Source organism: Cnephaeus nilssonii (genome assembly GCF_951640355.1).
Source record: "Cnephaeus nilssonii genome assembly, chromosome: 22".
Classification (NCBI taxonomy): domain Eukaryota; kingdom Metazoa; phylum Chordata; class Mammalia; order Chiroptera; family Vespertilionidae; genus Cnephaeus; species Cnephaeus nilssonii.
The window spans coordinates 26,100,173-26,127,575 of NC_137093.1; the positions used below are offsets into that span (position 1 = coordinate 26,100,173).

At 52.1% G+C, this 27,403-nt stretch overlaps 1 protein-coding gene across 4 annotated transcripts in view; it reads right to left on the reverse strand.

The window, feature by feature from the left end:
- Positions 1 to 7,073: 7,073 nt before the first annotated feature.
- Positions 7,074 to 27,403, reverse strand: part of MORC2 (MORC family CW-type zinc finger 2) — a 37,085-nt gene continuing 16,755 nt past the window's right edge. The window contains exons 6-27 of one of the 4 annotated variants that reach the window (XM_079762540.1): positions 25,466 to 25,574; positions 21,884 to 22,043; positions 21,662 to 21,773; positions 21,026 to 21,151; positions 20,138 to 20,217; positions 19,360 to 19,442; positions 18,763 to 18,848; positions 17,295 to 17,435; positions 17,044 to 17,198; positions 16,802 to 16,930; positions 16,278 to 16,383; positions 15,838 to 15,970; positions 14,965 to 15,039; positions 14,502 to 14,873; positions 13,858 to 13,989; positions 13,400 to 13,454; positions 12,856 to 12,997; positions 12,496 to 12,747; positions 12,313 to 12,406; positions 8,522 to 8,701; positions 7,789 to 7,851; positions 7,074 to 7,332 (exon numbers count right to left, since the gene is read on the reverse strand). In XM_079762540.1, the coding sequence (XP_079618666.1) occupies positions 7,264 to 7,332; positions 7,789 to 7,851; positions 8,522 to 8,701; positions 12,313 to 12,406; positions 12,496 to 12,747; positions 12,856 to 12,997; positions 13,400 to 13,454; positions 13,858 to 13,989; positions 14,502 to 14,873; positions 14,965 to 15,039; positions 15,838 to 15,970; positions 16,278 to 16,383; positions 16,802 to 16,930; positions 17,044 to 17,198; positions 17,295 to 17,435; positions 18,763 to 18,848; positions 19,360 to 19,442; positions 20,138 to 20,217; positions 21,026 to 21,151; positions 21,662 to 21,773; positions 21,884 to 22,043; positions 25,466 to 25,574 (2,854 nt within the window). In that variant the 3' untranslated portion in view covers positions 7,074 to 7,263. Of the gene's footprint in view, positions 7,333 to 7,788; positions 7,852 to 8,512; positions 8,702 to 12,312; positions 12,407 to 12,495; positions 12,748 to 12,855; positions 12,998 to 13,399; positions 13,455 to 13,857; positions 13,990 to 14,501; positions 14,874 to 14,964; positions 15,040 to 15,837; positions 15,971 to 16,277; positions 16,384 to 16,801; positions 16,931 to 17,043; positions 17,199 to 17,294; positions 17,436 to 18,762; positions 18,849 to 19,359; positions 19,443 to 20,137; positions 20,218 to 21,025; positions 21,152 to 21,661; positions 21,774 to 21,883; positions 22,044 to 25,465; positions 25,575 to 27,403 lie in introns of all 4 variants that reach the window. The other 3 variants (XM_079762539.1, XM_079762542.1, XM_079762541.1) reach the window with 3 other exon arrangements.

Sequence of the window (27,403 nt, forward strand, 5' to 3'; positions counted from 1 at the left end):
GAAGGGGAGGGAGAGAAGGAAAGAGGGAGGAAATGAATGAACCAAAAAACAGTATCTGGAATGAAAAGAGGAAATTAACACAGATGCTGCAAACATTTTAAAATGAAGATATTATGAACAACTTTGTGACAACCTTATTTGAAAACAGACAAAAATCCTAGAACTAATGTAACTTAAAACTGACTCAAAAAAACAAAACAGAAAAACCTAAACAGAATTATAACCATTTTTAAAATTTAAATCAGTGAAAGATCTTCCCTCAAACATATGCACACAAAACTCCAGACACTGATTTCCAAGAAATAACCAACCTTACAGAAACTATCAAACCCTCCAACCTAACGATGTTTACCTTGGATAAGGAAGAGGTGGCACATATGCACAATGGACTATTCCTCAGCCATAAAGAAAAGAATGAAATCTTACCATTTGAGACATGGATGGACTTAGATTCTAAGATGGTCTTAGGCTCTGCAGCAGCGGTTCTGTCACGACCCACAGGTTGAGAACCGCTAGCAGGGTCGCCTAAGACCATCGGAAAACACAGATACTTACATTACGATTCATAACAGTAACAAAATTACAGTTATGAAGTAGCAACGAAAATAATTTTATGGTTGAGGGTCACCACAACATGAGGAACTGGATTAAAGGGTCGCGGCATTAGGAAGGCTGAGAACCACTGACTTAGAAGGTCTTAGGCTAGGTGAAGTCAGTCAGAGAAAAACAAATACCATATGATTTCACCTATATGTGGAATCTAAAGGACAAAATAAACAGAAACAGACTGATACAGTGAACAAACTAATGGTTGCCAGAGGGGAGGGGGGTTGGAGGACGGGGTGAAAGAGACGAAAGGATTAAGAAATATAAATTGGCCCTAACTGGTTTGGCTCAGTGGATAGAGCGTTGGCCTGCGGACTGAAGGGTCCCAGGTTCGATTCCGGTCAAGGGCGTGTACTTTGGTTGCGGGCACATCCCCAGTAGGGAGTGTGCAGGAGGCGGCTGATCAATGTTTCTAACTCTCTATTCCTCTCCCTTCTCTCTGTAAAAAATCAATAAACTATATATTTTTTAAAAAGAAGTATAAATTGGTAGTTACAAAACAGTCACAGGGATGTGAAGTACAGCATAGGGAATACAGTCAATAATATTGTAATAACTATAGTGCCAGGTGGGTACTAAATTTATGGAGGGATCGCTTCATAAATTATAGAAATGACTAACCAGTGTGCTGTACACAGGAAGCTAATGTAAACTAATACTGAATGTCAACTGTAATTGAAAAATGAAATTTAAAAAACAGGAGGAAACTACTGCCACACTTTAAAGGCCATTTGCCAAAACCAACAGCCGACATCCTGCTCAACTGTTAACAGGTGATTCCCATCCACAAGACACGTGGCTTCCAATCCACCTCAGAAACAAGACAGGGCTAATTGTTTAATTGCCAGCACACTAGCAGTTAAAGGGGTATCCTGGCAAACAGGCAGGCTGTAGCTACAAAACACGGGCTTGTTTTTAAAACCATCCGAGTTCATAAGATAGAAAGTAGATTATATTAAATCATTAGCTTTTTTCTATATTAACCATCAGGGATAGAGATGGAAAAAATATCCCACTCACAATAACAAAAACCATAAAACAGGAGTAAGTTTAATTAGGAAATTATAGAACCCACATAGAGAAAGTATAAAATCTTATTGGAGGATCTAAAAGAAGCCTAACAAATGGAAACCATTTTTATCGTCTGGGGAGCTTTAGGATCATAAAAATGTCAACGCTCCCAAAATTTACATCTAAATTTAATGCAATTATTTAAATCCCAATAGAATTTTTGGTTTTGGCAAGAATGGGAGAGAATTGAATAAAGTGATTTTTTAAATTTCATGTGAAAGAATATGTTCTAAGAATAGCCTGGAAAAGCATTTTTCAAATAAAAATAGGAGACTGACCCATCTAGATGCTCCTGGTGCCCAAAATTCTAGTTTCAGCCAGAACCTCACCCCTCACGTTGGAATCGCCTGTCCAACTAGTAACAGGATGCCTCCACCGGCATGTCTAAGGGACATCTTAAACCCAACAGGTCCAAATCAAACAGAGTGACCTCGGTAGTTCATTTCACAAATGAAGCTGGCGCAAGTGGATTTCCATTTTGGGGGAAAAAACACACAGCTTGACTCCTGCCTTACCTGCTTATACTAGATACATCCCACAGGGAGCATTGGCGCAACATTCTAAAAACATTGCAACAAAATGTAAGAGAATGTTTCAGGGTGGCGGCGGGCAGGGCTTTTAAAAGCATGAAAGGAAACCCCCCAACTCCCCCCCCCCCCCCTCCCAAATGTTGACCTTTCAAGAAACACCATGCACCAAGCCAAGAACAACCAGCTAAAAAGAAGCCCAAGCTGTGAAACCCGGAGGCCTCAGTGCAGAGGCCCGCGGCCACGCCTTCCGGGAAACTGACCTGGGCACGCGCTTCAGCCTCCTTTCCGGGTCTTCCGCCCGCAGATGTCAGCGCACCGCGCCGGAAGGACATCCACGCAGAGAGGCTTTCTGCAGTGACCCCCAAAAGTTGGGAAACAACCCGGGGAAAAGGCTTCATCTGCGCTCGGGCTGAACCGGCCGACTCCAGGGGGGAAATTCCCCCCTTTTCTGCTTGGGGTGTGAGCCAGCCATCGGGCCGCAAGGCCTTCCACTCACCCCTGGGGTCAGGCCTCCTCCACGGGGTGCGGGGACCCCGACGTCTGGCCCTGTGGTCCGGCCCGCACACCTACTCCGCTCACTGCTCTCCGTGCACCAGGCGGGGCGTGGACGCCGGCCCATCAACCACCGCCACGTGGGCTGGCTCGCGATGCTCCCAGGGCGCACGCGCAGGACGCAGCTGCACGTGCGCGGGGCAGGCACACTGCGCAGGCGCCATTGATTGTGCAGTCACTTCCAGGGTCCGGAGAGGGCGCTGGCGGCCTGGGGGAAGGCCGGCGCCCCATAGGGCTGAACGTTGGATCCCCCCCGAAGCCTCTGGAGAGAGGTGGCCCTCAGGCTCAGGTGTTGTGGTCCGTGATTTAGCAGGAGGAACTCAAAACTCTCTCCTTCTGACAAACATGGCTGTCCAACCAGTGCGGCCCCCAGGCCGGCTGGTAGCAGATGGGTCTGTTGGGGCACAGCGGAGGGGAGTGAGAGCCCAGAGCTGCACTAGAGGAAAATGGCCGCAGGGGAGGAGGGACAAGTTCAGCGTGTGGCTTAGAGCGGCCTCAGCTTCCTGGTCCGAGAATCCCAGGGAAGCCGCCCAGCAGAGTGGACAAGAGGAGGGATGTGTCCTCAGACTCTCCCCTGGTTCGGACTCGCTACCCTCCAGGCCTGGCTGGCAGCCGCTGAGCGTGCCAGAGCCCGAGCGGTGCCACAGGCCACCCTGCGATGCCACATGAGCCTCCTCACCTGGGGGACACCGAAACCCGCCAAATGGTCAGGCGGCCAGGAGGATGGCTGTGGTTGAGGGAGCAGCTGAGCAATGGAGACAGTGAATCTTGGAGACAAAGATTGGGGGCCCGGGAAGCAAGGGGCTTTGGGCCACGCACTATTCCAACTTCAGTGCCACCAACTCCAGACGATTGGCAATCTGCATGGGCCTCTGGATGAATTTCAGGTGCAGAACTGGCCCCGTGCTAAGCAAGCTGGGAAACTACCACCCGACCCCTTTATTTCGAGAAGGAATGGGGAGCAGGCTGGGCAGTGATTTGCCTGAAGCCCTAGTTGGGCCTGGCACATTCCGAGCTCCCAGGTGCTCGTCAGGGAGTGGGATGTGCCTCGCCAGGCCCTTTGTCCGTCAGTCTATCGTGCTTACTCTGGAAATGGCGCGCCCAGCAGTGCTGAGAATGGGCAGTGGGGAACGCATGCTCCGCCCCCGGCCAGCTGCCTTTCATCTGCTCGGAACCAAGTGCAATGTGGCCTCCTGGTTCCCAAGGAAGCCTCCAGGGTTCCATCTCCAACAAAGGCAGCACCTCCAGGGGACCTGGGGTGTTTCCAGGACCTTGGTGACTGCCAAGAGCTCCCTTCCAGCCCGGCCCGGCTGCAGAGCCACCTTCCAACAGGGACCAGAGCCAGCGGAGGCACCAGCCACGGAGCCAAGCCTGTTCTCTGCACGTGGCAAGTCTGAGCTTTGATCAGTCGTAAACACTGCCAGGTCCTGGAGCTGTGACCTCCTGGCCAGCGCACAGGTCTGAACCTGAAGACCTGGGGAACTGACCAACAAGAGCCAACACGCAGTGTCGTTCCGATGGACGCCAAGGAGAAACCAGTTTTCCTCAGCCTGTTACTAACTGTACCTTTTAGTAAACAAAAATGTCAAACCCTGGTCCCGATCTGGCAATAAACACAGTATTGATCCTAAAGTGGGGTTTTAATCCTGAATCCACGGGACACTCAGGGGCGGAGGGGGATCATGTAAGGTGATCATTTTACTGAGGCCTTTGTCCCTGTTTGTCATCCGATTTTTAAAAACTGGTTTTAGAGGGGGAGAGAAACGTTGATCTGTTGCCTCCCATACATGCCCGAGTGAGGATCAAACTCACAACCTAGGTTATGTGCCCTGACCGGGAATCAAACCCACAACCCTTTGGTGTAATGGTATGACATTCCAACCCACTCAGCCACACTAGCCAGGGCTTCATCTGATTTTTTGTAAACTCTTTTGTAGAGTCCCTAACCCAAATTCAGAATTACAGCCCCGTGCCAGAAGAGAACTACAACTGGACAACGAAGATGCTCAATCTCACTAAATTAGTTCAAACCAACTCAAAAATCCATCCCTTTTTACCTTCCAGGTTAGTAAAGGAGACTGCAGAATGGAGATGGTAGATGCAGACATGTGTGTGGGAAGTTGAAATTGGAAGTCTTTTCTGGAATGTCTTAGAATTTTTAACACATCCACCATCTGACAGCCATTTCTCTCTTTGGAATTTACCCTATATACAGACCGATGAGTTAATGAACGCATACACTCCTCACAGCACTTTTCACAAATGTTGAAGACCGAAATGCTTCTAAATAGGGGACTGTTAAGTGACAGCACATCCAAGTCAGTGCAGTGCTATGTGGTTGTTCAGAATAACAGACCCATATGGGCTATTCTGAAGCCGCTTCCAAGACACACTAAGTGGGAACGAGAAACAGGGCAGGGTGTGTGCGTGCTCAGGACGGGTACGGTCTCCGGGAGAAGTGGGGATCAGGGTGGAGGGAACCTTGCTTTCCATGGCCCAGCCTTTTGTACTGTTTAATGTTTACCATGTGCATGTGTCACTTAAAGAAACACTGAAGGAAGCTCCCCCTCCCTCCCCGACTCCTTAAAACCAAGCGCTGCGGCACTCATCCATCTTCCGCCTTGAACGAAGGAAGGATCTTCCTACCAGCCAGACCACCTCCCTCCTCCCAACCGGCCCACTGCGTTTTCTCTTCTCACCAAGAACGGCGGAGCTCTCCTGGGAACGGGCTGCCGTCAGCAGTGGGCGCATCCAGAAGTCGAAGGTACAACGTTAAAGAAATTCCGTTTCTGTGGGTGCTGACGACGAAGACATAGAACAATGAAGACGGTAGGGATGAGGAAGAATTTGAAGACAGTTTAAAGCCATCGTGGTGGGAAGAAAAGGAGGAAGGCACTAGCTTTTACTACGAGAAGAAACAGACTGAGTTCAGGAGGCTCACCAGTTTATAGTATTGCACTTTGATTACAGTGTGTAAATAAAAAGCTAGAGTATTACCCTCCGGTAAAAACCAACTTCCTTCTAGATGAGAACAGCAGGTTGGGGACAAAATGGACCGAATGCTGCCTGGGGTGGGGAGAGAGCACTGGACCAGGGAGGAGTCACCGGCTCAGAAGCCCCGGAGCTCCTAGAAGCCAGGGCCACTCTCGGTGGCATTTCCCAAACAACCCTCCCCCCCCCCCCCCAGGGTTGTGATTTGGGGACGCCTCTGGCCACGCACACAAGAGGACAGACCCCCAATTCATGGGGCCTGCTTCCCTCCCCAGTCTTCCCAGCCCTGAGACCTCAGGGCGGCATGGGAGCCAGCACTGACACGGGGTGGGAATCACAGACCAGTGGTGCACGGCCTTCAGAAAACCCCGAGTCTCCAAATAGAGGGGAGTGGGGGTGGGGTGGGGTGAAACCGGAACTTTTCCATTAGCGCTTAAAGAGAAAACTCAGCAACTCCTGCCCTTGTATTGGACCCTGAGAGGCTGCTGGAGGGACACAGCTGTATGAGGCTGTGACAAGACAGACAGAAGGGAAGGCATGGTATACCTCTGGGAACCTAGGCCTACCTCTGTGCCTGTGGGCAAGTGGGGCTCAGAGACCCCCTTCTGTCCGCCCCATAGCAGGGGCCTTGCTGGGCATGGGGGCGGGGCGGGGGGGGGGTGGGCAGGCGGAGAGGACCCATAAGGAAAAAGCAGCAACGGGCTCTCTAGACCCTGACCCACCACAGACGGAGGCCCCACCACGTCAGTACCAGGGGCTCTTTTACACACAAGGTCCTTTCCTAAAAGAAACCCTGAGGAACTCAAAACATTTGGGGTGCTACCCAGGCCAGCAGTCTGCAGTGTCCCATCCATCTTCTCTTCAACCTCAAGATACTGAGGCGGGAAACCTCAGTCAACTGAGGAAGTCATCCAGCAGCGGGAACGTGGTGGTGGGGAGGTTGAATGAGAGGGTCTTTCTTCCCAAGCTGTTTAGACAAAGGAGCCAAGGCGACAGCTGCTCAGGCCAACACATCCCTGACTCGACAGGAGCCGCTCGGAGCCAAGCCTCCTCCTGACCCACGGCCCCCTTAGGGGTCCCCTGGATCAGAACCCCTAGGGGAGCATTACTCCGGGGGGCTCTCTCCCTCCTCTGTCCCTCAGATCCCACACGGCTCATCTTCTAGGAGAAGCCAGCCCCGCCCGGAGCCTCTCCGGCTTCCAGGTGCTGGACTTCACATCGCGAGAGCCAGGAGCCGAGCGCGGCTCAGGCTGCACGTTCTGCGTCTCTTTGCCCCAGAGCCACACAGAGAAAGGACAGTCTCACAGCAGGCGCAGCATCTCGTTTCTTTTAAAAAATAAATATTTATAAACTTAGGGAGGAAGATTCAAAGAATCAGAGTGTTTTTCCCTCCAAAAGCACAAATGTCCCAAGTGAGCCAAACCAGGTAAGTCCAGCCCACCAATGAGACAGCCCCACCCGGGCGCTCTGCCTGAGGCAGGCGCAGGGGAGCTGGTCTCTGGCTCCGAGCCCCTCAGTCCCCCTTGGTGATCAGGTCTTCGATGTAGGCATCCAGCTCGTCATCTGTATTGATGTCAATGTCCTGAAACAGAGCAGGGCAGGGTCAGCTGGGGGCCGGAAGGTGGTGGGGGGCCTGCCTCCCCACCCTTCTGTGGGGCCTGAGGAGTCCCCTCCTCTCCCCGCACCCCAGCTGTTAGCCCTGTCCCCTCTTGATCCCCCCCCCCCCCCCGCCCCGATCCTCTGTGCACAGATGATGCCCGGGTTTCTTCCCTCGGCCCCCACTCCACCCCAAGTTCCAGGTTGCGTAGACGTGTTGCAGGCTTCTCAGGCTCAATAAATCCAAAACAACACAGCTAGACACCCCCCCCCACAAGTGTCCCCTCTCAGTACAGGCCACCACCTTCCCTCCGCCCACAGGCTCAGGACAAACCACAGGAATCAGCCTTGTGTCCTCCCTTTCCCTCAGGTATTAGCGATCTGCCCACTCCCTCCCTCCTCACTGTCATCATCCAAGGTTAAGGCCGCCAGCATCTCTCACCCAGACAACTGTGGGAACCTCACTGGCGTCCCGGGTTCTAACCTCTAGCCATGCCAGGCCCTCCTACAACCAACCAGAGTAAGTGTCTTAGAGTGTAAACTGGATGATGCCAGTGACTTCCCACCTCTAAGGCCCCACCGCGACCACAGCCCACACTCCTGCCTGAGGGCGGGCCCAGGTCCGTCTCTGCAGCAGCATCACACTCACTCTTGCATGACTGGTTCCTTCTCAGCTCAAATACCTCCTCAGAGAGACCACCCTCAGGGCCCGGGAAGGTGGCCTCCGTCTGCCCTCTCTGTCTGCTTCCTGCATCAGTAATTCTAGCTCCCCCTGGAGCGTCGGGCTGTGAGGGGGGACCTTCACTCGCCTCTTGGGTTGCCCGGTGCCCTCAGTGCGCACTGCCTGGGTGAAGGACTGAGACCCTACAGGGCTCTCCACTTTGGGGCCACCCAATCCCATCTGGGCGTCATCTGGGAAAGTGAGAACTTCTATTTCATGGCTGGGAGGAGTCTCAAACGAGGCTGTCCATCAAAATGTCTAAACAAGGGCAAAGTCTGATACCGTGGGTCTGGCTGGGAGGAGGCCCAGGCAGCCGCACCACCTCGGCCCTCCTGGTCAGGATGCTGTGCAGCCAGGGTTGAAACCAGATTCCTGCGAGTGGGGAGAAGGCAGCAAGAGGTGCCCACCCCCCGCCCCGCGGCAATGAGAGAGCTGCCCGGCTCACCTCCTGCACCTTTTGCAGGAGAGCCACGATGTTGGTCCTCAGCTTCTGCAGCTTCTCCTCCGTCTCGCGGAGCTTCTTCTCGGAGGTGCGCAGGCTCTCCTCGGAGGCCTTGGCCCGCGAGTCGGCGCGGCTCTGGTAGGAATGGCACAGGTTCTGGAGCCCCACTTCGTACTGCCTGAAGTACTCTTTCTGGGGGGGGGGGGGGGGGGGGGCAGAGGGGGGCGCATGAGCTCACAGGGGTCCCCAGGGCCCTTTAAAGGAGCACTGGTTTTCCAGCGGGCTCAGCACAGGGCTGTGAACCGGAAGGGGTGTCAGACAAGGGCAGGCAGGCTCCGGCTCCGGAGCAGAGACTGCGATGCCATCTCATGGGGCCGCCATGAGGACGAGGACGGGATCGCACAGGGGAAGCACTCAGCACAGTGCTTCCGCCCACAGCAAGCCACGAGGAATGTGAGGGGTGATTCCTCCATTTCCCAGGGGGAAAGGACACGGTCACTGTCCCCGCTCAATCGTGCCTTTCCGACTTCACAAAAGCCGCCCGCAATCCGCACCAGGCCACACCCCACAATGCCGGACCAAAATTCTCTTCTCCCCATTTTAACAGGCCCAGCGGCAGCTCCGATGTGCAGCCTATTTATGCAGCATCAGCCTTTACTGCCCTCCCCGAGCCCTGGCACTTCCAAAGGCTGGGCAGTGATGTGAATAGCAGTCTTGGGGGGCATGAAGTTTTCCAACCTTTTCCAAGGCCGCTGAGTACTTGTTTCAATGAACCACCAATGGGATCTCAGTGCAAGTCCCTTAGGCAGGATGTCTTTCGGCTTTATTCCTTCTCTAAGTTAGACGTACAGCATGATTTACTCGTAAGTCACCAAGCAAGATAAGGCCATTTTAATGACCACGAAGTCATAACCAACAGGTCCCGACGCCTGACCAATACAGTCTTACCAGCTAACCTTTCTTCCTTTCCAGGGAGAGGAATGAAGTACCTAGCACCATTGGGTGGCTCCTGAGTACTGTTTGTTTTTAATCCTCTATTGATTTTAGAGAGAGCGGAAAGGAGAGGGAAGAAGAGGTGGAGAAAGGGAAGGAGGGAGAGAGGAAGAGAGGAAGAGAGGGAGCGTGGGAGAGAGGGAGAGAGGGAGGGAGAGACATATTGATGTGAGAGAAACACTGATCGGTTGCTCCCCGCCCCCCATGTACCCCGACCAGGGATTAAACCCACAACCTGGGTAGGTGCCCTGACTGGGAACCAAACCCGCGACCAACCCTTTGGTGCACCGGATTACGCTCCAACCAACGAAGCCACACTGGCCAGGGCCTGACTGCTGTCTTTGAAGAGCATCACTGGAAGTATCCAACTGTGTCACTCACCGGACAATCTAGAACATCATCCTATTCAACCAAGATGGCAAAAGAAGCCCCAAGTCCTACATGACAATTACACTGGCAGCACAAAATACCCGTTCCAAAGTATTCAAGTTCAGTATATAATACCTTGAGCCTGACTGGGATTTGTTAGTTTTTTAAATGTTTATTTTAAAGTAATTATAGATTTCCAAGCAGCTGTTATATTACCGAATGTACATATACTTGAATCCAGTATCTGCAGGACCCCTGTGGGCTTTATGGAACTCCCGGTCCAGCATGGTGGGAAAAACGACCACCACTTAGACTGACAAGGACATAATGAACACTAGACTCTGTGGTGTCCGACAATAAAAAAACTGAAATGTGAGCTATTGTAGGCATTATATCAGAGGACAGGGAAGTGGTACCCCTCCTTCACAGAACAAGCTAACAGACTCTTGCAGGCTCATCCGCTCCTGCTGGCTGTTGGGGCTGGAGCAGCTGAGCCCACTGCAGAGCTCCCCCGAACCCAGGCTTTGCTCTGAGTTTGGCAACAACTTGAAGCTAAAGCAACAAATCTGACTGACAAGATGTCGGGCCGACCCAGCGGTCCTCCCGGCTGTTTGTGCCTGGGACCTGCAGGGCAGGAGTTAAGGCATGGAGCCCCCCCTGAGGCTTTCGTAAGTGTCAGCATCTTCTAGCCGCCTCGTGGGCACCACCCCTCACCTCACAGGGAAGCTGGACGGCACGGTCAAGAGCAAGACCCTTGTCCACAGGAGCACCTGGCTCCAATCCGGGCTGTACCACGACAGACTCCTCCTGAAGGCTTAGTGTCTTCAAGTCCTAACCTCATTTCCTTTTTTTAAAGTGGGATGAGATTAAGCCCCATATTTTTAACTTTGGAAAAGCTTATCAAGAACATGGCTGCCACATGAGGCCCAACATCTTGAATACACTCATCTTGCAGTTTCAAGTCCAGTTCTCTAGAAAACCACCCTAGGAAACGTAGCTGTTCCCCCAGGAAACAGCCCACTTGATGAGGGTCACTCCCAGATCCCCAGATCCAGCCCTGACCTTCCCACCCCCAAATGCTAGGCCCCAGTCTCCACCTGCCCTTTGGCCGTCACCACAAGTTTTAGTGCCAGTACTTCGGCCCAACACAATTAAATCTCAACTAACCACCTTTCTCTGGTGACAGCCCTGCTTTCTGTCCCAGGTGGCAGCTTTGTCACAAACCGCCAGTTCCCTCAGACTCGAGACACAGGAGGCATGTGACTTCTCTCCCTACCTGCCTCAGGCAATGGCCAGTCGGTCCACGCTCTGACATGGCCTTCACCTGCTGTCACTCCCACCACTACGGCTCCCATTCCCTTCCCTCACTTCTGATCCTCACAACTGGACCAGCCTCCTTGCCCTGCATCTCCCATCCACCATCCTACCCAACAGGCCGTCACCCTCTCGGGGCAGGGGCAGCAGACTACGGCCCATGGGCTAACTCAGCTTGTTGCCTGTTTTTGTAAATAAAGCTTTATTGGAACACAGCCATATCCCTCCTTTACTATTGTCTATGGTGGCTTTCAGGCTACAACAGTGGAGTTGAGTATCCGCCAGACACTATGTAGCCTACCAAGGTGGAAGTATTTGCTCCCTGGCCCTCTGCAGAAAAACTGGGTTGACCCCTGCCCTAGACATGGTTTAGATGGACAACTTCATCAGCTCAACCACTTGGCTGGCTCTCCCATTTCATACAGAGTGTAAGCCACTGTGCTTTACGACTGGACATTCCAGACGTATCATACCCTTGCTCTCAGGCCCCCTTCCTCCCTAAATACTAACACCCCCCCCCCATCTGCTGCCTTGACCTCCCCCCACATGCCCTCAGGGGAGCCTTTATTCACACAAGTCCCCCTGCCACTCTCCGCCTCCCCCCGACTGCCCACTTCCACAGCATTTACCGCCCTCCGCCTCACCCAGGTGCCCGGCAGAAACTCAGGTCTCCACCGACTCTTAAGCCCGTGGAAGCTGGACTCTTGCTGCTCCCTCCCAGCAAGGGCCCCTCAGGGGAGGCGCCACATCAGCATTCGCTGGGTCAAATAAGACTCGGTGCTCATTTCCACATCACGAGCTTCTCTCTACATCCCTCTGAGCTCAAGTTCTTCGCTGTCACCTGTGACAGGTTTACCCCCTCTGCCCAGGTAGAGGAAAAGAGATGTATTCATCATAAAATGTCAAACCAGCCCTACTGTCCGTCAGTGAGGACTCAGGCCAGGGTCTCATGACACCAGAGTCATGTCCAGCTAAGCCCCTTCTTTCCCACGGGGTAAAGTCTCCTCTCCCATCTCTTAGCGTAAGAGAGGGAAGATGGCCGGGAGGCACACAGCTGAGAGCTGGCAACCACCACAAGCACCAAGGGGGCACGCAGTGTGCCAGATCAAAGGTCAGGCCAGACTCACCAGAGGAAAGGATATCAGCTCATCTGAATTCATAGCACTCAGCTCCTTTTTGGAGATGGGGAAGCTTGGAGGCAGGAAGTACCGTAAACAATTCCTGAACAAGAGAGCAGGTGGGGACAAGGAGTCAGAATGGCGCGGAGAGGCGGAGAGCCGCTGCTGGCCCCGGAGCAGGACGGCACGCACCGGAGGATCTGGACGAGCAGGTCGACGGTCTCATGGTTGGAGCTCGGGGCGGTGGTGTCCGGCTCAATGCGGACGCAGTCAGAAGTGGAGGCATCGGTCACGGCCACAGCCGGCTGGGCCTCAGCAGGCTGGGCCTCAACCGGCGGGGCCCCTGTGGACTCCTCCTCACCACCGTTCTGCTGGGTGTCCGGGCTCTGATACTCCGGGGAAGGGGGCTTCATCAGCCGCACATCCTCACTGTCTTTTTCCACCCTGGAGAGGACACCGTTTCTGTCATGTGTATCCCCAGCTCCCGGGAGGGGATACAGCCTCCCCTGCCCTGGCCAACACTGTCCCCCCAGCCTCTTCGAGGGGCATTACCAGCGGTCTCTTGGCGTTGTGTCTGTGGGCACATAGTCAAACTTCACCTTCCACCGCACCACATGCTTGCCTGCCTCCACAGCTGTGACGCGGCCGGTGTACCACTCCCTGTTCACACGCACCTCCACGTGCAGACCTTTATCTGAGAACGGGATGGAGAAGTCAGAAAACTGACTAGAGTCCCCCACTCAGACACCTCGAGAAAGGTCATCCCAGGATTTGCAGGGACAAGAACTCCTGGGTGCTTGTCCCCACTGTGCCAGGGACATGGGCCCAGTGACCCTGGTCTCCTCCCCCATCTGTCATAAGAGTTCCAAAGAACAGCAGGAGGAGTGCCAGAGGTGAATGCCAAGGATTTCGTGCTAAAATGCACCCAAGGGTGTGCTTTCTTCAGAGTTCTTCTAGGAACTGGACTTGAAACCACTGGAGCCCCAGAGCCCAGAGCCAGGAGCGCCTCCATGAGCACTGAGGGTAAGCGGCTGCTGGCTGAGACGCCCCACTTCCCGCCTCCCCCACAGGCGGCCGGGCATCTCCCTCCACTCACCTTTCTGAGCCTTCTTGAGGTCAGCGGAGTCCTCCTCCTCAGCACTGTCGGACAGCTACGAGGAGAACAGAGTGTTAGAGCCCCTGAAGAGCAGGCTTCTGCACGGCTGGCTGCCCAGGGTCATCAGCTGTCACCGCCATGCTGATTTACATGGCAGTTTAAATCACCAGGACTTGCTAAGTGCCACTTATTAAACCCCTAGCTTAGGTGTCTATGCTTCTGTCACCTTTATAAACAAGACAGCGGGCAAGGGACAGAATGTCATGGACACAGAACGCAAGGGTTTTAAACCTCCCTGATTCTGTGTCAACGTGACCTCAGACCTAGGACTCAGTCTCCCTCAGGATCCTACCTGGCACACGTTTCCATCATCTTTGTAAACTGCTCTCTGGAAGGCTCACGTCACAGTGCAAACGGAGCCGGTGCAGACTGCTGAGAACTTCACCTCGACCACCTACCTCACTCAAGTCCTTCTTTTCCTCCTTCACAGTAATTTTGCCCCGCTTGGGTCTCTCCCTCCTCCTCTCAGCCTCTTCCTCAGCTTCCTCCTCGTCAGAGGCATCGAGACCCCGCTTCCGACCAGGGGTGGCCTAGAGCAAGAAGAGGGGGAAGAGGAGGAGCCACGTCAGTCCTTGACGTGCAGGAAGCTTCTATCCGGCCTAAAGGAGCTTCAGCCCGAAGCTTGTATGCTTCTCCGTCTCCACCAGGGCGAAGCACACCTGACATTGCTCAGTATAGGGCAACTCCTGGCCCTGTGCCCCCGAGGACCTGAGCTCAGAGCTGTCACCGGGGAAGGCTCTCAGTTCACACCATCCTGGGCCAGCTGTGACCTCCCTGAGACACAGCACCCACTACCGAGCTCAGCCTGTCTGAGACTGTCTGTCACCAGACCACAAACCTATGCCACAGCATGAGGAGCCGGTGGAGGCAATTCCAGTCTGTGGCAGCCCACACCTCGGAGGGAGCAGTGAAAAGCTCCCTCAATAAACAGAGCCACTTGCTCTGTGCCCCTGAGCAAGTCCCTTCAGCTATGAAGACACTGACTGCCCAGCTCCACTCCTACCCCCGAGGGGCTGGGGCTGGAGGAGAAGCAGCATCTCACCGGGGGAGGTTTACTAGGCGGCTCTGGCTTCTTGACCACGGGCATCTTGACGGCTCTGGGGGTGGGGACCTCCCGAGGGCTCTTGGAGTTGGGCAGTAGAGATGGTGTCAGCGGCTGCACCGGAGGGGTGGACCGAGGCGCAGTCTTGACTGCAGTGTTAGCAGGCTTTCGGGGTGCCTCGGGGGGCTGGAGAAGCCTGGATGTACAGGCCTCCTCCCGGGCTGGCAGGGCAGGAGGCTTTGGGGTGCTGTTGATGACAGGAGCCTTTCTGGTTGGCCTGGGAGGGTGAAGGGCAGGGGGTCTGCTCGGGGCATTCTTGATCACAGCAGGTAAAGGAGGTGAGCGAGGACGCTGAGGTCTGCGTGCAGGTTCCTAAAGGAAGCCCAGAGAGAGTGAAAACCCTGGTCCTAGCGCACGACACCTGAGGAAAAGCCCCGAGCCCCGCTCCTGCCCTGGGCCTTACCTCGGGGGAAGGTCTAGTGGTTACTTCCAGCGGCAGCTTCTTCAGGTCAGCTTGGGAGCGGATGGGTGTGGTCTTCTGCAGGACAAACGTGAGGATCGAGCTGTTTACCTATCTTGGCACACTCGGGCAAACCCTCTTTGGACAGTGGGGAAGAAAACCGGGCCACAGCCCTACTATTGCAAGCCTCCCATTCTCACTGGGAAGACCCAAAAAATACACAGACACTATAATCATCCACTAAAAATAGGTGTGTGTATATATACATCATATGATATCATAATCTTCATATTTCTATTAAAAATATATATGTACAGCCATAACCGGTTTGGCTCAGTGGATAGAGCATTGGCCTGCGGACTGAAAGGTCCCAGGTTCGATTCAGGTCAGGGGCATGTACCCTGGTTGCAGGCACATCCCCAGTGGGAGGTGTGCAGGAGGCAGCTGATCGATGTTTCTAACTCTCTATCCCTCTCCCTTCCTCTCTGTAAAAAATCAATAAAACATGTTTTAAAAGAAATATATATATGTATTGATGTGTATGCAGGCAGTAAAAAAAAAAAAAAACTGGAAGGATATGCAGTTAATGATTGCTACCTCTAAGGTAAACTATTCCTTTTCTGGAGCTTTAAAACATTCATAAATGAACTGGACCACTTTGTATATATAAATAAAAGTCTGAGTGTCTAAAAGAATAACCAGGGCATACTTGAGAACCAGTGTGCCTGGAGATTGGGGCTGAAAAGCTTTGGCAGTTCTCTGGGTGAGTGGGGAGTGAAACTGAGCCTGAGGGGACAGGGGGGCCACTGAGAGGCCCTGTCCCATCTCAGACAGACATGGCACGGTCTTGCTCAGCCCCTGCCCAGGACCACGCACCTGCAGGGCCTCCAGCTTCTCCTGCTGTTGGCGAATTCTCTCCGTCAGCTGCTTCTGCTTCTCTTCCTGTGTCTTCAGGTCCTTCTTCAATGTCCCCAGGGGCACCTTCTGCTTCTGCTCGGAAGCCTCACACCTGTACAGAGAAGGTGCTGAGGAGGCCGTGGGAAAACGGGCTCCAAGCAGGGCAGGGCCCTTCCTCCTCAGCCAACTCACACCGCCTTCATCAGAGCAACCACCTCAGAATTCCCACGTTCAAGGCGTTAGTACTCACTGCAGGACACACCTACATTCTTATTTCTGGACACTTACTACGAGCAGCAAGACAGATGGAAAGATGTGAGCACTGATCTCAAGAAGCGTAGCGAGTTATTTACCCAGAGAGTGGAAAAACACGGTGAGAGGATGGAGACACCACAATCCCATTAGAGAAAAGTGCTCACCGGTCCTGCTCGGGATCAGGGTTCATGGAGCAAACCCAGGTGTCAGGAAACTCCTTTTCCACAGAATGCAGCTGGAAGGGGAGGGTCCTCCACTTCAGACACAAATCTGTGACACAGAAATCACAGCCCCACCCCAGTCAGCCACGCCCACCAACGGGATCCGTGGTCAGGCTCCTCCCAGCCAGGCCCACGCACAGATGACCCTGACTTGCCATTCAGAGTTTCATTCTGGCTCCAACTGTGCCTTTCTAACAGAACAGGAACCCTTATCAGGGACAGTGACACCAGCAAGGATGGAAACTTCCTATCGTGGACTCTCCATGCCCCCAGCCCCTCTCCCTCCTCCAGGCAGAACTCAGCACAGCCCTAAGACTTAGCTCCCAAAGCCAGCACTGAACAGACTCATATCCCCAGTGGGACTATAAGACCATGAATGTCAGTCCAGCCAGAAGGCCAGCATGAGGACAGAGGGTCATGGACTGTGACGGGAAGGAGTCAGAAGAAGTTGTGACCACCGGACTCACCACACTGGATGGTGGTAGGGATTTCCATAGACCTCCGACGTTTGTAACGCACATCACTGGATGGGGGATGGTTCCAGTTGGCAGAGAGGTAGCCAAATTCATCCCAGAACTTGATGATTCCCCGCTGGGCTGGAAGGCAAACACCCACACATCTTGTTAGAAGGCAGCCTCTCCCTCTTCCGAATTTCACCCCCTCAGGCAGTGAGTACCCTAAGGCTGGAGGTGAAGAGAAGCGGCATTACCAATGGCGATGTCCTTCCAGTACTGTGCCAGGTGATCGCCCATCGCCCGCAGCAGGTGCCGGTACTCCTTGGCATCGGCAAAGTCCTGCTTGTTGTGTGTAGGCTCCAGGACCAGGTAGGGCACATCAACGACCCCAACAACCCCGCCACACGCCCTGCATGGAGAAAGAAGACAAAGCCCTGTCAGCCCGCTGGCCGACATCCTCCCAGCATCGGCCCTGGGCGTGGAAGCTCTCCCGGGCAGCACTCACATGCCCCCTTCCAGCTGTGGTCCCACTTTCTCATACATCTTGATCAGGCGGCTGCAGTTGTATATGAACATGCCGTCCAGATCTCGGTGTTCAATGTTGACCCCAAAAACAAAATTCAGTTCCTTAGGTTCCTTCAGTGCTCTGAGAAGAAAAATGGTAAATTCTAGTAGACCAACCCAAATACCATGGTTTAAGATATGTTAAGCTTAAACTTGAAACATATTTAGCAAAAAGCTTTGTTTTCATTCTTTTTGAAAAATATGTTTTTATTGATTTCAGAGAGAGATAGAAACATCAATGAGAGAGACTCATCAATCAGCTGCCTCCTGCATGCTCCCTACTGGGGATGGAGCCCACAACCCGGGCCTGTGCCCTGCCCCAGATTCAAACCATGATCTCCTGGTTCATGGGTCAATGTTCAACCACTGAACCATGCTGGTCGGGTTGTATTTTCATTCAATGTGTAACCTGCTAGACTTGATAGGGACCAACACTGTGCAGTGACTCTAAGCATCCCTTATGAAAAGCACACGACTTTGGCCTTTGGGAACAAAACAGAGCTGTGAATGAGACACTGTGAAGCTGCTGCTCCATGATGAATAAACACAGGTTTTCTGCATGCCTCCTCCACTAATGTGACAGTAATAACTTCAAAAAGGCAAAAATTCACAATGAACAGGCATGTGACAGGAGAGACCATCATGTGATAAATGTCACAGTATCACAGAAGCTGCAAAGCAGAAGGAGGAGCAGGGGGCTCACTCAGGAAGAAACCTGGAACCTAGGCCTGTGTCGAGGAGGCAAGAAACAAGCCAGGAATGAACTCAAGGCCCAGAGCCCAGAGCGGCTCCAGACAGAGGTGGGACAGAGAGAGAATTAATGAGCCAGGACAAATGCCCAATCAAGATGAAGAAGATCCAAAACTCAATCTACAGCGTTATTCCACAATTGTCACCAGGGGAAAAAAAAATTAAGGATAGTTAGCACCAGGTGGTAAAAGTACAGGCACGTGTAAAACATTTTTTAATGTCCTATATATTACAAGTTTTACACAATTAGCATTTTATGTACTCTTTAAATGAAGGGGGGGGAGGAAAGGAAGAGAGAAAATAGGGAAGGGAGATAAAAAGGAGAGGGAGGGAGGGTGAAGGGGGAAAGAGAGGGAAGGAGAGAGACACAGACAGACAGACAGACAGGTGCCAGTGAGAAAGGTTTGGTGTTCAATTCAAGGTGTTGGCACTGCCCTGCCTTTTCCTAGCTCAAAAAGAACTGAGCGAGGAAAAACCGTTCTCCTGCAGTGGACATCTGACCAGCATTTAAGATTACAACATCAATGGTTTTCTCAAAGCAATCTTTGTGACAGAACAGCAACCATGCGGGGTGGGCAGGGATTCCTCAAGCTCTTTGTCAACCATCAGTACAAAAGTTCCATAATTTTAAAAGGTCAAAGGCCAGTCCTGGCACTCACCGCTGCTTGGCATCCTTGATCCGCTTCTTGACATCAGCTTCTCTGCGCATGGTGATGGCTGTGTTCTGCACCTGCCGCAGCATCACCTGGGAACAAATGGCAGCACCAGGTGAGGGGCGGTGCTCCGGCCTCAGCAGGAAGCACGGTAACACATCTAAAACTTCCCACTTCCAATCACATGGATGCAACACACCTGGAGACTTATTTATTTTCTACAGAAATGGGGACAAACTCAAAAGCTGTGTTTCCCCTGACCGGGCTTATGACAACTGAAAGTCTACAGAGGTGTGTCAGACCGGGAGATCAGAGAACTGCTCTGACCGTATTGCTGTGTGACCTCAGTGCTGTTTTTCGTTTCAGTTTCTCTTTCCATAAACTGAGGATACCAACAATGTCCATACCTCATATGGTTTTGGGATGTTGAAATGATTAGGCAAGGTTTTACCATATGGTGTGTTCAATAGTGGTATGGAAACATCATCCCATTTTTCAGCGTTAGGGCAAGGGGTTCTTGACTGTCGTGGGCTGAGCAAGGCCAGCTGTGGGACCGTACGGCCAGAAATGCTAGAGGACAGCTGCACAGGGCTGGAGCCTTACCCTGGAGTCCCGTGTGAGGTCTCCACCCAAGCGTAGCTCTAATGCCCGCGCTTTGCTCTCCGCCTCCCGGGCCTTATCTTCAGCTGAAACACAGAAGAAACCATGATAAGGAATTCAAAGGCTCAAAACTCTTAGTAATCCTCTTGGATCCCACAGTGCAGTTCCCACTGGACAAGGGTGGTGGTGTGTGCGTGTGCGCGTGTGTGCGTGTGTAGGTACACACTGTTGAGGAACAGGTGAGCTGGTGAGCAACTGCCCTGCTTGGACTGCATAGTCAGTTCAAAAAGGAAAATCAAGGACTCAAGGAAACTGGTACTACTTACATGTGAAACATGCTTTTCAAACTTTCCAAATGAATCAAAACGGGTCAAAAACTGCCAAAGGCAACCCAAGTTAAACCCTCGGCAGAAGCTAGAAGCTATCGAGTCCTCAGCCAATCATTCTCCATTAAGCAGCCAGGAAGCCCTGCTAGCCGGACAGATCTTGAGGTTTTTGCCCTGGAGTCATACACACCAATCTCACAAACATTGGGGTCAGAGGGCAGTCTGGGATTCTTCACTCTGGGCAAGCCCAGCAGTTGACATTGTTTTAGATAAGTCCCTACAAACGAGTGCAGGGAGGGGAGAAAAACTGCTAAGAGGACTGGCCAGCACGGGGAGGGCTGCAGGAGGAGCTGCCCCAGAGTGTTGGATGGAGCTTTTTCCTGGATCTTGCTTTGGCCATAAGCCGTGTCCCCACGGGACTCCCATCTAACCCCGCCCGCACAGGGGGACATTACCAATCCGTGCTACGTGCTCAGCTTTCTTCACTTCCTGCTCTGCCCGGGTCTTGAAGCGGCTGGATGTGTACTTGTACATCCTGGATGGGGAAAAGCAGCCTCAGGGTCCGAGGAGTAGGGGGCAGGGTGGCAACCCGAGCAGCTCAGGAAGCACCCTGACTTCCAGCTTCCTCCCAAGCTGCACTGTCCTGGCCCCTCATGGTGAACCAGAGCCAAGCTTATTCCGTACTCTACTTGCCGCTTGCCTCCGGATGCAGTTTGATAAGCAAGCTCACTGCTCCCTAGATGTTACTGATCCCACCGCATAAACAAACCTCAGCCATCAGCCAGGGTCTTTGCTTTTCTCCTGTGTAGTGTGTACAGGCCCCCGGCCCTGAAGCCAAGAGGCTCCAACAGCTCACTGTGCCAGGCAGGGCAGCCTCCACGTCACCGAGGGCGCTCACACTCAAAGAGCTTTGCCAGCCCCTCTCCGCAGCCCTTGGCCACCTCTATCCCTCCCCCAGGACCCACAGTAAATCACAGGCAGCTTAAAGGCCCTAACACAGCCCTAGCCGGTTTGGCTCAGTGGATAGAGCGTCGGCCTGCGGACTGAAGGGTCCCAGGTTCGATTCCGGCCAGGGGCACATGCCCGGGTTGTGGGCTTGATCCCCAATAGGGGGCGTGCAGGAGGCAGCCGATCAATGATTCTCTCTCATCATTGATGTTTCTATCTCTCTATCCCTCTCCCTTCCTCTCTGAAATCAATAAAGAAATATATATATATATATATATATATATATATGTAAAAAAAAAAAAAAAGGCCCTAACACAGTCAACACTGTCAGAACCTGTCGTCTAGCATCTCTCCAAAACGCCCTAGGAAAGCGTGGCAGGGCGGGCAGTCCCTACCTGGGTTTATACAGGCAGCAGGAGAGCCTCTTGGTCTGCACCTTGTGCCCGTGGATGAAAATCCTCATTCGGGGGTCGATATAGAGCACGGCAGCGTAGGCACGGAAGGAGCGCCGCTCCGGCTTCCTGGAGGTGGCGGGAACAAAGGACCGCTGTCACCCGCGCAACAACCAGCCCCACCCAGGGTCCAGCAGGACAGACTCTCAGCAGGCTCCCACCTCGCAGCTCTACTTCTCTTGCCACCCTGACAGTGTACCCCCTCAGTGTTGGCACACATCCTGCCCCCTCCCGTCCCCAGCACAGGCACCCACAGACACCGGACCCAGCCCTACCACTGCCCCACCATGGACCCGGCACTCCTCTCCCCTCTGTAGGGTCTCAGTTTCTTCTGTCAAATCAAGGAGTTGGAGCAAGGGATCATTAATCTCTCCTTTTGGCTTAGCTGAGGACCTGCTGGCCTATTCATCCCTCTGCCTACGGCAAGATGATGTGGAGTTCTCGGCTTCATGAACTCTAACACTGGGAAATCCAGGGAATGAGCTCTCCCCTCTCTCCTTAAAGTCACTTCCTGAGCTTTCCCAACTGAGAAAATGGATACCAGTCCCAGGACTTCCCGCCCTTCCCAGCCATACTCACGTGCCCTCTGGGGAAGTCTCTGCCATCTGGATATCTCTCGGGTTTGAGACTATGTCTAGCTCTGGCTCTCCGTTATCCATGAGTTTGAGGTTGAAGATGATCACCAGTGTTCCTAGGGAAAAGAAATCCCTTCTTTCTGCCAGGTGCCCCCTGCACATTCCCACAACACCTGTGGCTCTGGAGCTAAGGATTCCAGGTGATGCAGGCTCTGAGCCTCCTTACCACTGTCCCCAGGAATCTTCATGAACTGAGCCATCACTTCCTCCTCGTTGTGGAAGGGAGAATACTTGTAGATGAGCTCTGTCTCTATGGAGAACTTTTCCAAGTTGTCTGTGAGAGGGTCCCGGGTCCGAGCATTCCAGGTGGGCAATGGGACTATCACCTATGGAGTGAGCACAGGCAGACATTTCCCCTAAAATGTGCACTCATTCCTCTTATCCCGCCCCACACTGCCCAGACGTGAGGCCCAAGCGCCACAGCCTGGCACCAGAGGCTCTGGCTTCTGCCCCTTCCCAGGACTCAGCCTCACATCACTAGGTCCCCTGGGGTACGCTGGGCTATGCCCTGGGGCGCTCTGCAAAGGCAGCTCCCTGCTTGAGATGTCTCTGGCCATTTCCCTAGTTTGGTAATAATTCTACTCTTTCCACTAAGGAAAGTATATTTGCAATTACCTCGTGAAACTGAAAATACACATAAACATAACTTACAACTCAGCAATTCCACTCCCAGGTACATATTCTAGGAGAAACTTTTGTGCATATGAACCAGCAAACATCTAAGAACAGCAAAATAGCCACTACAAAGTGGATAAATTAAACTGTAGCATCTTTATACAACGGAATACTGTGCAGTGACGGAAATGAACAAAGGAATAGCTACTACCATCAACACAGACGAATCTCACAATATTACAAGATAGAAGCAAAATAAAAAAAAACCTACGATGAGTGCATTTATATAAAACTCATAAATGCACAAAACTAAACTATTCAAGAATGCATACATAAGTGACAACATTATGAAGAAAAACAAGGACACAATCATCACAAAGTCACCTTAGGGCAGTTCCTTAGAGGTGCAACAAGCAACCTGATTGGTGGCTGCATCGGTGTTCGCTTTACTTATTCTCTAAACTGTACATAAATTTTAACGCACTCTTCTGTACGTATGGAATTTAATCTTATGTCTAAATAAAGTTTTAGAAAATTCTACCCTTGTCAATTATGCCTCAATAAAGCTGGGTAAAGTCCTACTCTTTCTTTAAAAACTCAAATGCCACTTCCCCAGAGGCCGGTGTGCTCCCGCCCCCGCCCCCGCCCTGCGCCCCAGACAGCTTCTCAGGACGGGTGACTGCTGGGATTCCCTCACAAGTTCAGATCATACGGCCCACTGTGAGGAAAAAAGAGCTCTGTATTTTAACAAGTGCCAGGGTGATAAACTGATAAGGAGTTCTGAGACGTTCTGTTGGTTTCTGAGAAGCTTCCTGCCTGTAGTATCCAACCCTAGGACTGGTTTGCACACATTCCTCTGCAGCCAAAAATGTTTATTTTGAAATCTTGGCTGAGTTCGCACTGCAGTAACAATCCAAAACAGTGACCTTCTAGCACCAAGTAAGGAAAAAATTTCAACCTAGTTTTTTCACCAGGGAATTGAGTTCCATTTGTGTTCTGTGAATCTGTACCTCACTCTGCACCTCCCATTCTTCACAGCAGTCCCAGGTGACAATGGCATTATTTAAACTGGGCATTCATTCATTTCCACTGGCACCCACCCAGGCCTGCCATCGGAACACTCCTCTGTTCTGGTTCCCCCACCATTCCGGCCACTCCTGTCTCCTCTGGCACTTTCTCCTCTCCCAGCCTTTAACTGTCCGCGTGCTTGAGATCCCAGGTCCTCTTCTCACTCCACGAGCTGCTTTAGTTGAGCTTATCTGCTGCCAAGAATCGGGGAGCCAGGCCTCCCCCACGTTCCAGACCCAGACTTAACTTGGAGTGTCCAGGACAAAACACTCTTCCCCGGCTCCAGACAGCTACCACGCCAACTGCCACCCCAGAACCGAGCCATCCAGACTCCTCCTTCCCCTTTCCTCCCTGCACCAGTCCAACACCACATCTGTGGCCCCACATGCAGGAGAGGAAGACTGCTCCTGCTTCTCCCCTCCCTGCGGGGAGTCCCTTCAGGTTACACACAGCCAGGGCCTTTCACCTGGTCTACTCCAACACCCCAATCTTTCCAGTCCAATCACTACACAGAACCAAACTGATCTTAAAAAAACAACCACCCAAAACCTAATACTGCCACCTCCTTCTTTAAATCGCCTTTAACGGTTGCTTTTAATGAAGCCCCACCAAGGCCCTGAGGTCAAGCCTGACCTGGCCTCCCTGCTCTTTAGAGGCCACCACCTTCCTTCAGGCGGCCCCTCTACCAGTCCCTGTCCACAGCCCTCGGGGCCTTGAGCAGACCGTTCCTGAAGACCCAGCCTGGGCTAAGCTCTCCTGCCCGCCTTTTCCCAGGACCCTGCTCTTTCCAGCTGCAGACTCCCCTCACTTCAGGTATGCTGAATGAGCTGACTCTCACCAAAAAGGCAAGCTTCACTCGATGGTACAAAAAGATAGCCTTTTATTCCCAACATGAATTAATCTGTGATGATTTCGGCTCACATCGAAACAGGGCTAGTACAAATTTAACCTAATCCTAGTTAACCAACAGAAAGGAATGAGATTGGAACTTTGAATTCACCTATCTGTTGATGTGACAGCCATGGATTTCTCTCTACAGGTCCTCTCAGCCCCTTCTCTCGAGCTCTGCCTCCATTTCTCACATATGAAAGGAGATCAGAGTCTAGTCTAAGGCTGGCAGACCAAGGCCTTCCCTAATCCACATCCCCCCGCCCGCCCCATCCCATGAGCGGGCAAAGGCCTCACCAGACCAGCTCTGCAGATATCTGAAATCAGAATATTGTAGATTCTTTAGGCCTTCCTTCCAGCATAGCAATAATCAGCTGAGGCTGAGTGCCAGCTGCCATTTAGCGAAGTATATACACCGATCTTTTCCATATGCTCACCAGCTTTAGTACCTACTGAGGCCCTAGAGGTATAAGACTTGTAGCTTCTGACATAGATGGTTAGAGCAAACACATTTCCTCAAAAGAAAAATGTGCTGCCCTAGCCAGTTTTCTCAGTGGTTAGAGCATCAGCCAGGAGACTGAAGGGTCTCGGTTGCAGGCTCAATCCCCAACCCCAGTCGGGGCACGTGCAGGAGGCAGCCAATCAATGTGTGTCTCTCACATTGATGTTTTTCTCTCTCTGTCTCTCTCCCTCCCTTACACTCTAAAAATTAATGAGGGGGGGGGGGGGGGGAGTCCTTGGGTGAGAATTAACAAAAAAGGAAAAAAAAAAGTGCTCATAGCACATTCCACAAAATCACCATAATATGGGAAAGACAGCACTGTTTCTATTATTATTGCCAGCTGCGGTTTCCACCCACAGTCATGGAAGCCTCAAATGCTCCCCTGGATAAGACAACTTTCCATACTGACACCCCACCAGACTGAATTCAAGCTGCAGATCTAGGGGAGCTGCATATCCAAATCTTGGTTCCTGCCACTGGGTGGCCTGAAGCGTTGAGATTTTGCTTTCTCTCACATTAAGATATCTGCCTTAACCCTCAACCAATTCATTCAACCAGCTCACCCAATTAACAGGGGCATGACTGCAATCCTGTAACCCCAAAGAGCCCAGCAATGCAAATGACCATGAGAACAGCCTGGGCAGACCCAGGAAATGTGGAGTGGAGGGAACCTACTTCATCAATGCCTTCCTCCTCATGAAACGTGCGAGACAGGAAGAGGCAGGTCATGGTGTCGTCCTTCTTGGTGAAGAGGATAAAATCCTTCCCGATGCGCATGGAGCCTCTGAAAGGGAAGCAGAACTGGGTTATTCTCCCAGGGACTCAAAAGTTCAACTGAGAAAGGAGCAAACCTACCCGTCCTGACTGAACTGCATTTGGAGAGCTCTCCGAAAGGCCTCCTACGTCTCAGGACCCTGAGCCGAGTTCCACAGCCTCGTCCCCACTCCTCCCATCTGACACTCCTCTCTCTGCTCTTCCGTTATAACCTTCTCGACCACACTTACCCGCCGTGCAGGGCTCTCTCACCACCCTTCCAGGGCACATTCACTGCTAATCATCAGCTCTAGTTAGTCTCCCCCCCAGGCGTTGCCACAATGTAACCCTGCTGCCCACGCGCCAGGTTTATCCCAGCCACACAAGGGCTGCTAACCCTCCAGATTTCACTCCAGCAACTGATACCTTTAACACATCACCGTCCATGCTAACCACAACCAATTCCCATCCTGTCCTTCCTTCATCGACAAACTCCCCTAGCATCCACGCATCAAATGCAGCAACATCAAGGGAACAGCCCACTACCTATGCTCACCAGTCCTCAAAAAAAACACACCACAACAGTACGATCCCAAGGTTAACCATATAAAATATAATTCTTGATCACAGTTTTCGAGGGGGCCTATAAGTGACTCAGGTCCTGTAAGTACAACCATCTTCGGTCTCAGAACTGTTTGGCCACCTCAAGCTCATTATGACACAGGCAGGTCCCTGCTTCTGGATGCAACTAGTTCCTGGGAAATGTGCCTCAAGGAATCGACTGCTTCCTTCCTGCCTGGCCATGTAAACCATCTGAGGAACAGGCCAGGCCAGGCCTTCCCAGGCAACACGGAACAGTTGTCTGGCAGAAGCATGAGCACCAATGGGAGGACTGCCCACTGAACAACGGGGCTATTTAGTTCCGTTCTTCTGAGCAGCTTCTGGGACTTTATGGCTATTATCTCATTAGTCCTCGTCATGCCCGAGGGAGGTGATGGCAATAAGGAGCCTTATTACTCTCATCTATGTACAAACACAAACCAGACTGGTATGCCAAACACACAAATGAATGCCATGTGCCATTTTCCTAAATGCTCCGGAAAACTCCCAGGACACTCTCCAGAGACACCCTGGGGGCTGCCAAGTTCTGTTTCTCCTCTTCCAGTTCCCGAAGTTCTGGCAATGCTCCTTCCTCAACAATTTCACAGTCCTCCTTCTTCCCTAAAGCTTTTGGGTGGCAAAATGAGGCACACTGCCTTGCCTTCTGTCAGAACTTATTCTTGCCCTAAATTGGCAAAAACTCCCGATTTGTGCCTCTTTCGTCCCACTGTCTTTGAACCTGACAGCAACAATCCCCAAATGCCACTTCTCTTGGCTTCCCTGCTTCTCAGCCCTATTCTCACCACAAATCACTTCCTCCTAAAATCTTTTCAACTTCTCAATTGGTAGCAAAATGAATTCACTCTGAACACTAGATGGCTCCATCTCAATGGGTCCTTTACAACTGTTCTACTAAAAATATGCTAATGTCAACACCCTCAACTTCTGTACACTTTCCTTTCCGGTCTTCTGGGCGCATTTAGAGTCATATGTCATTTGCTCCTAAAACTTGCTCCGTAAGGGAGAATGTCAGAGATTAGAATCCTATTTTCTAGATTAGGAAATAGATATCCGGAGAGGTAAAATGTTTACCCGAGGCCAGAGAACTGATAAAACGGGTAGGAAAAACCTGGCGTACAATCCAGAGGGGAAGTCAGGGTTTCATTTACCATCACACTGACTCTAGGAGACCTCAGCTGAGGACTTAGATCACCCACACAGAATCACGTGGGGAAGCTATGAAAAACACAGAATCCTAGG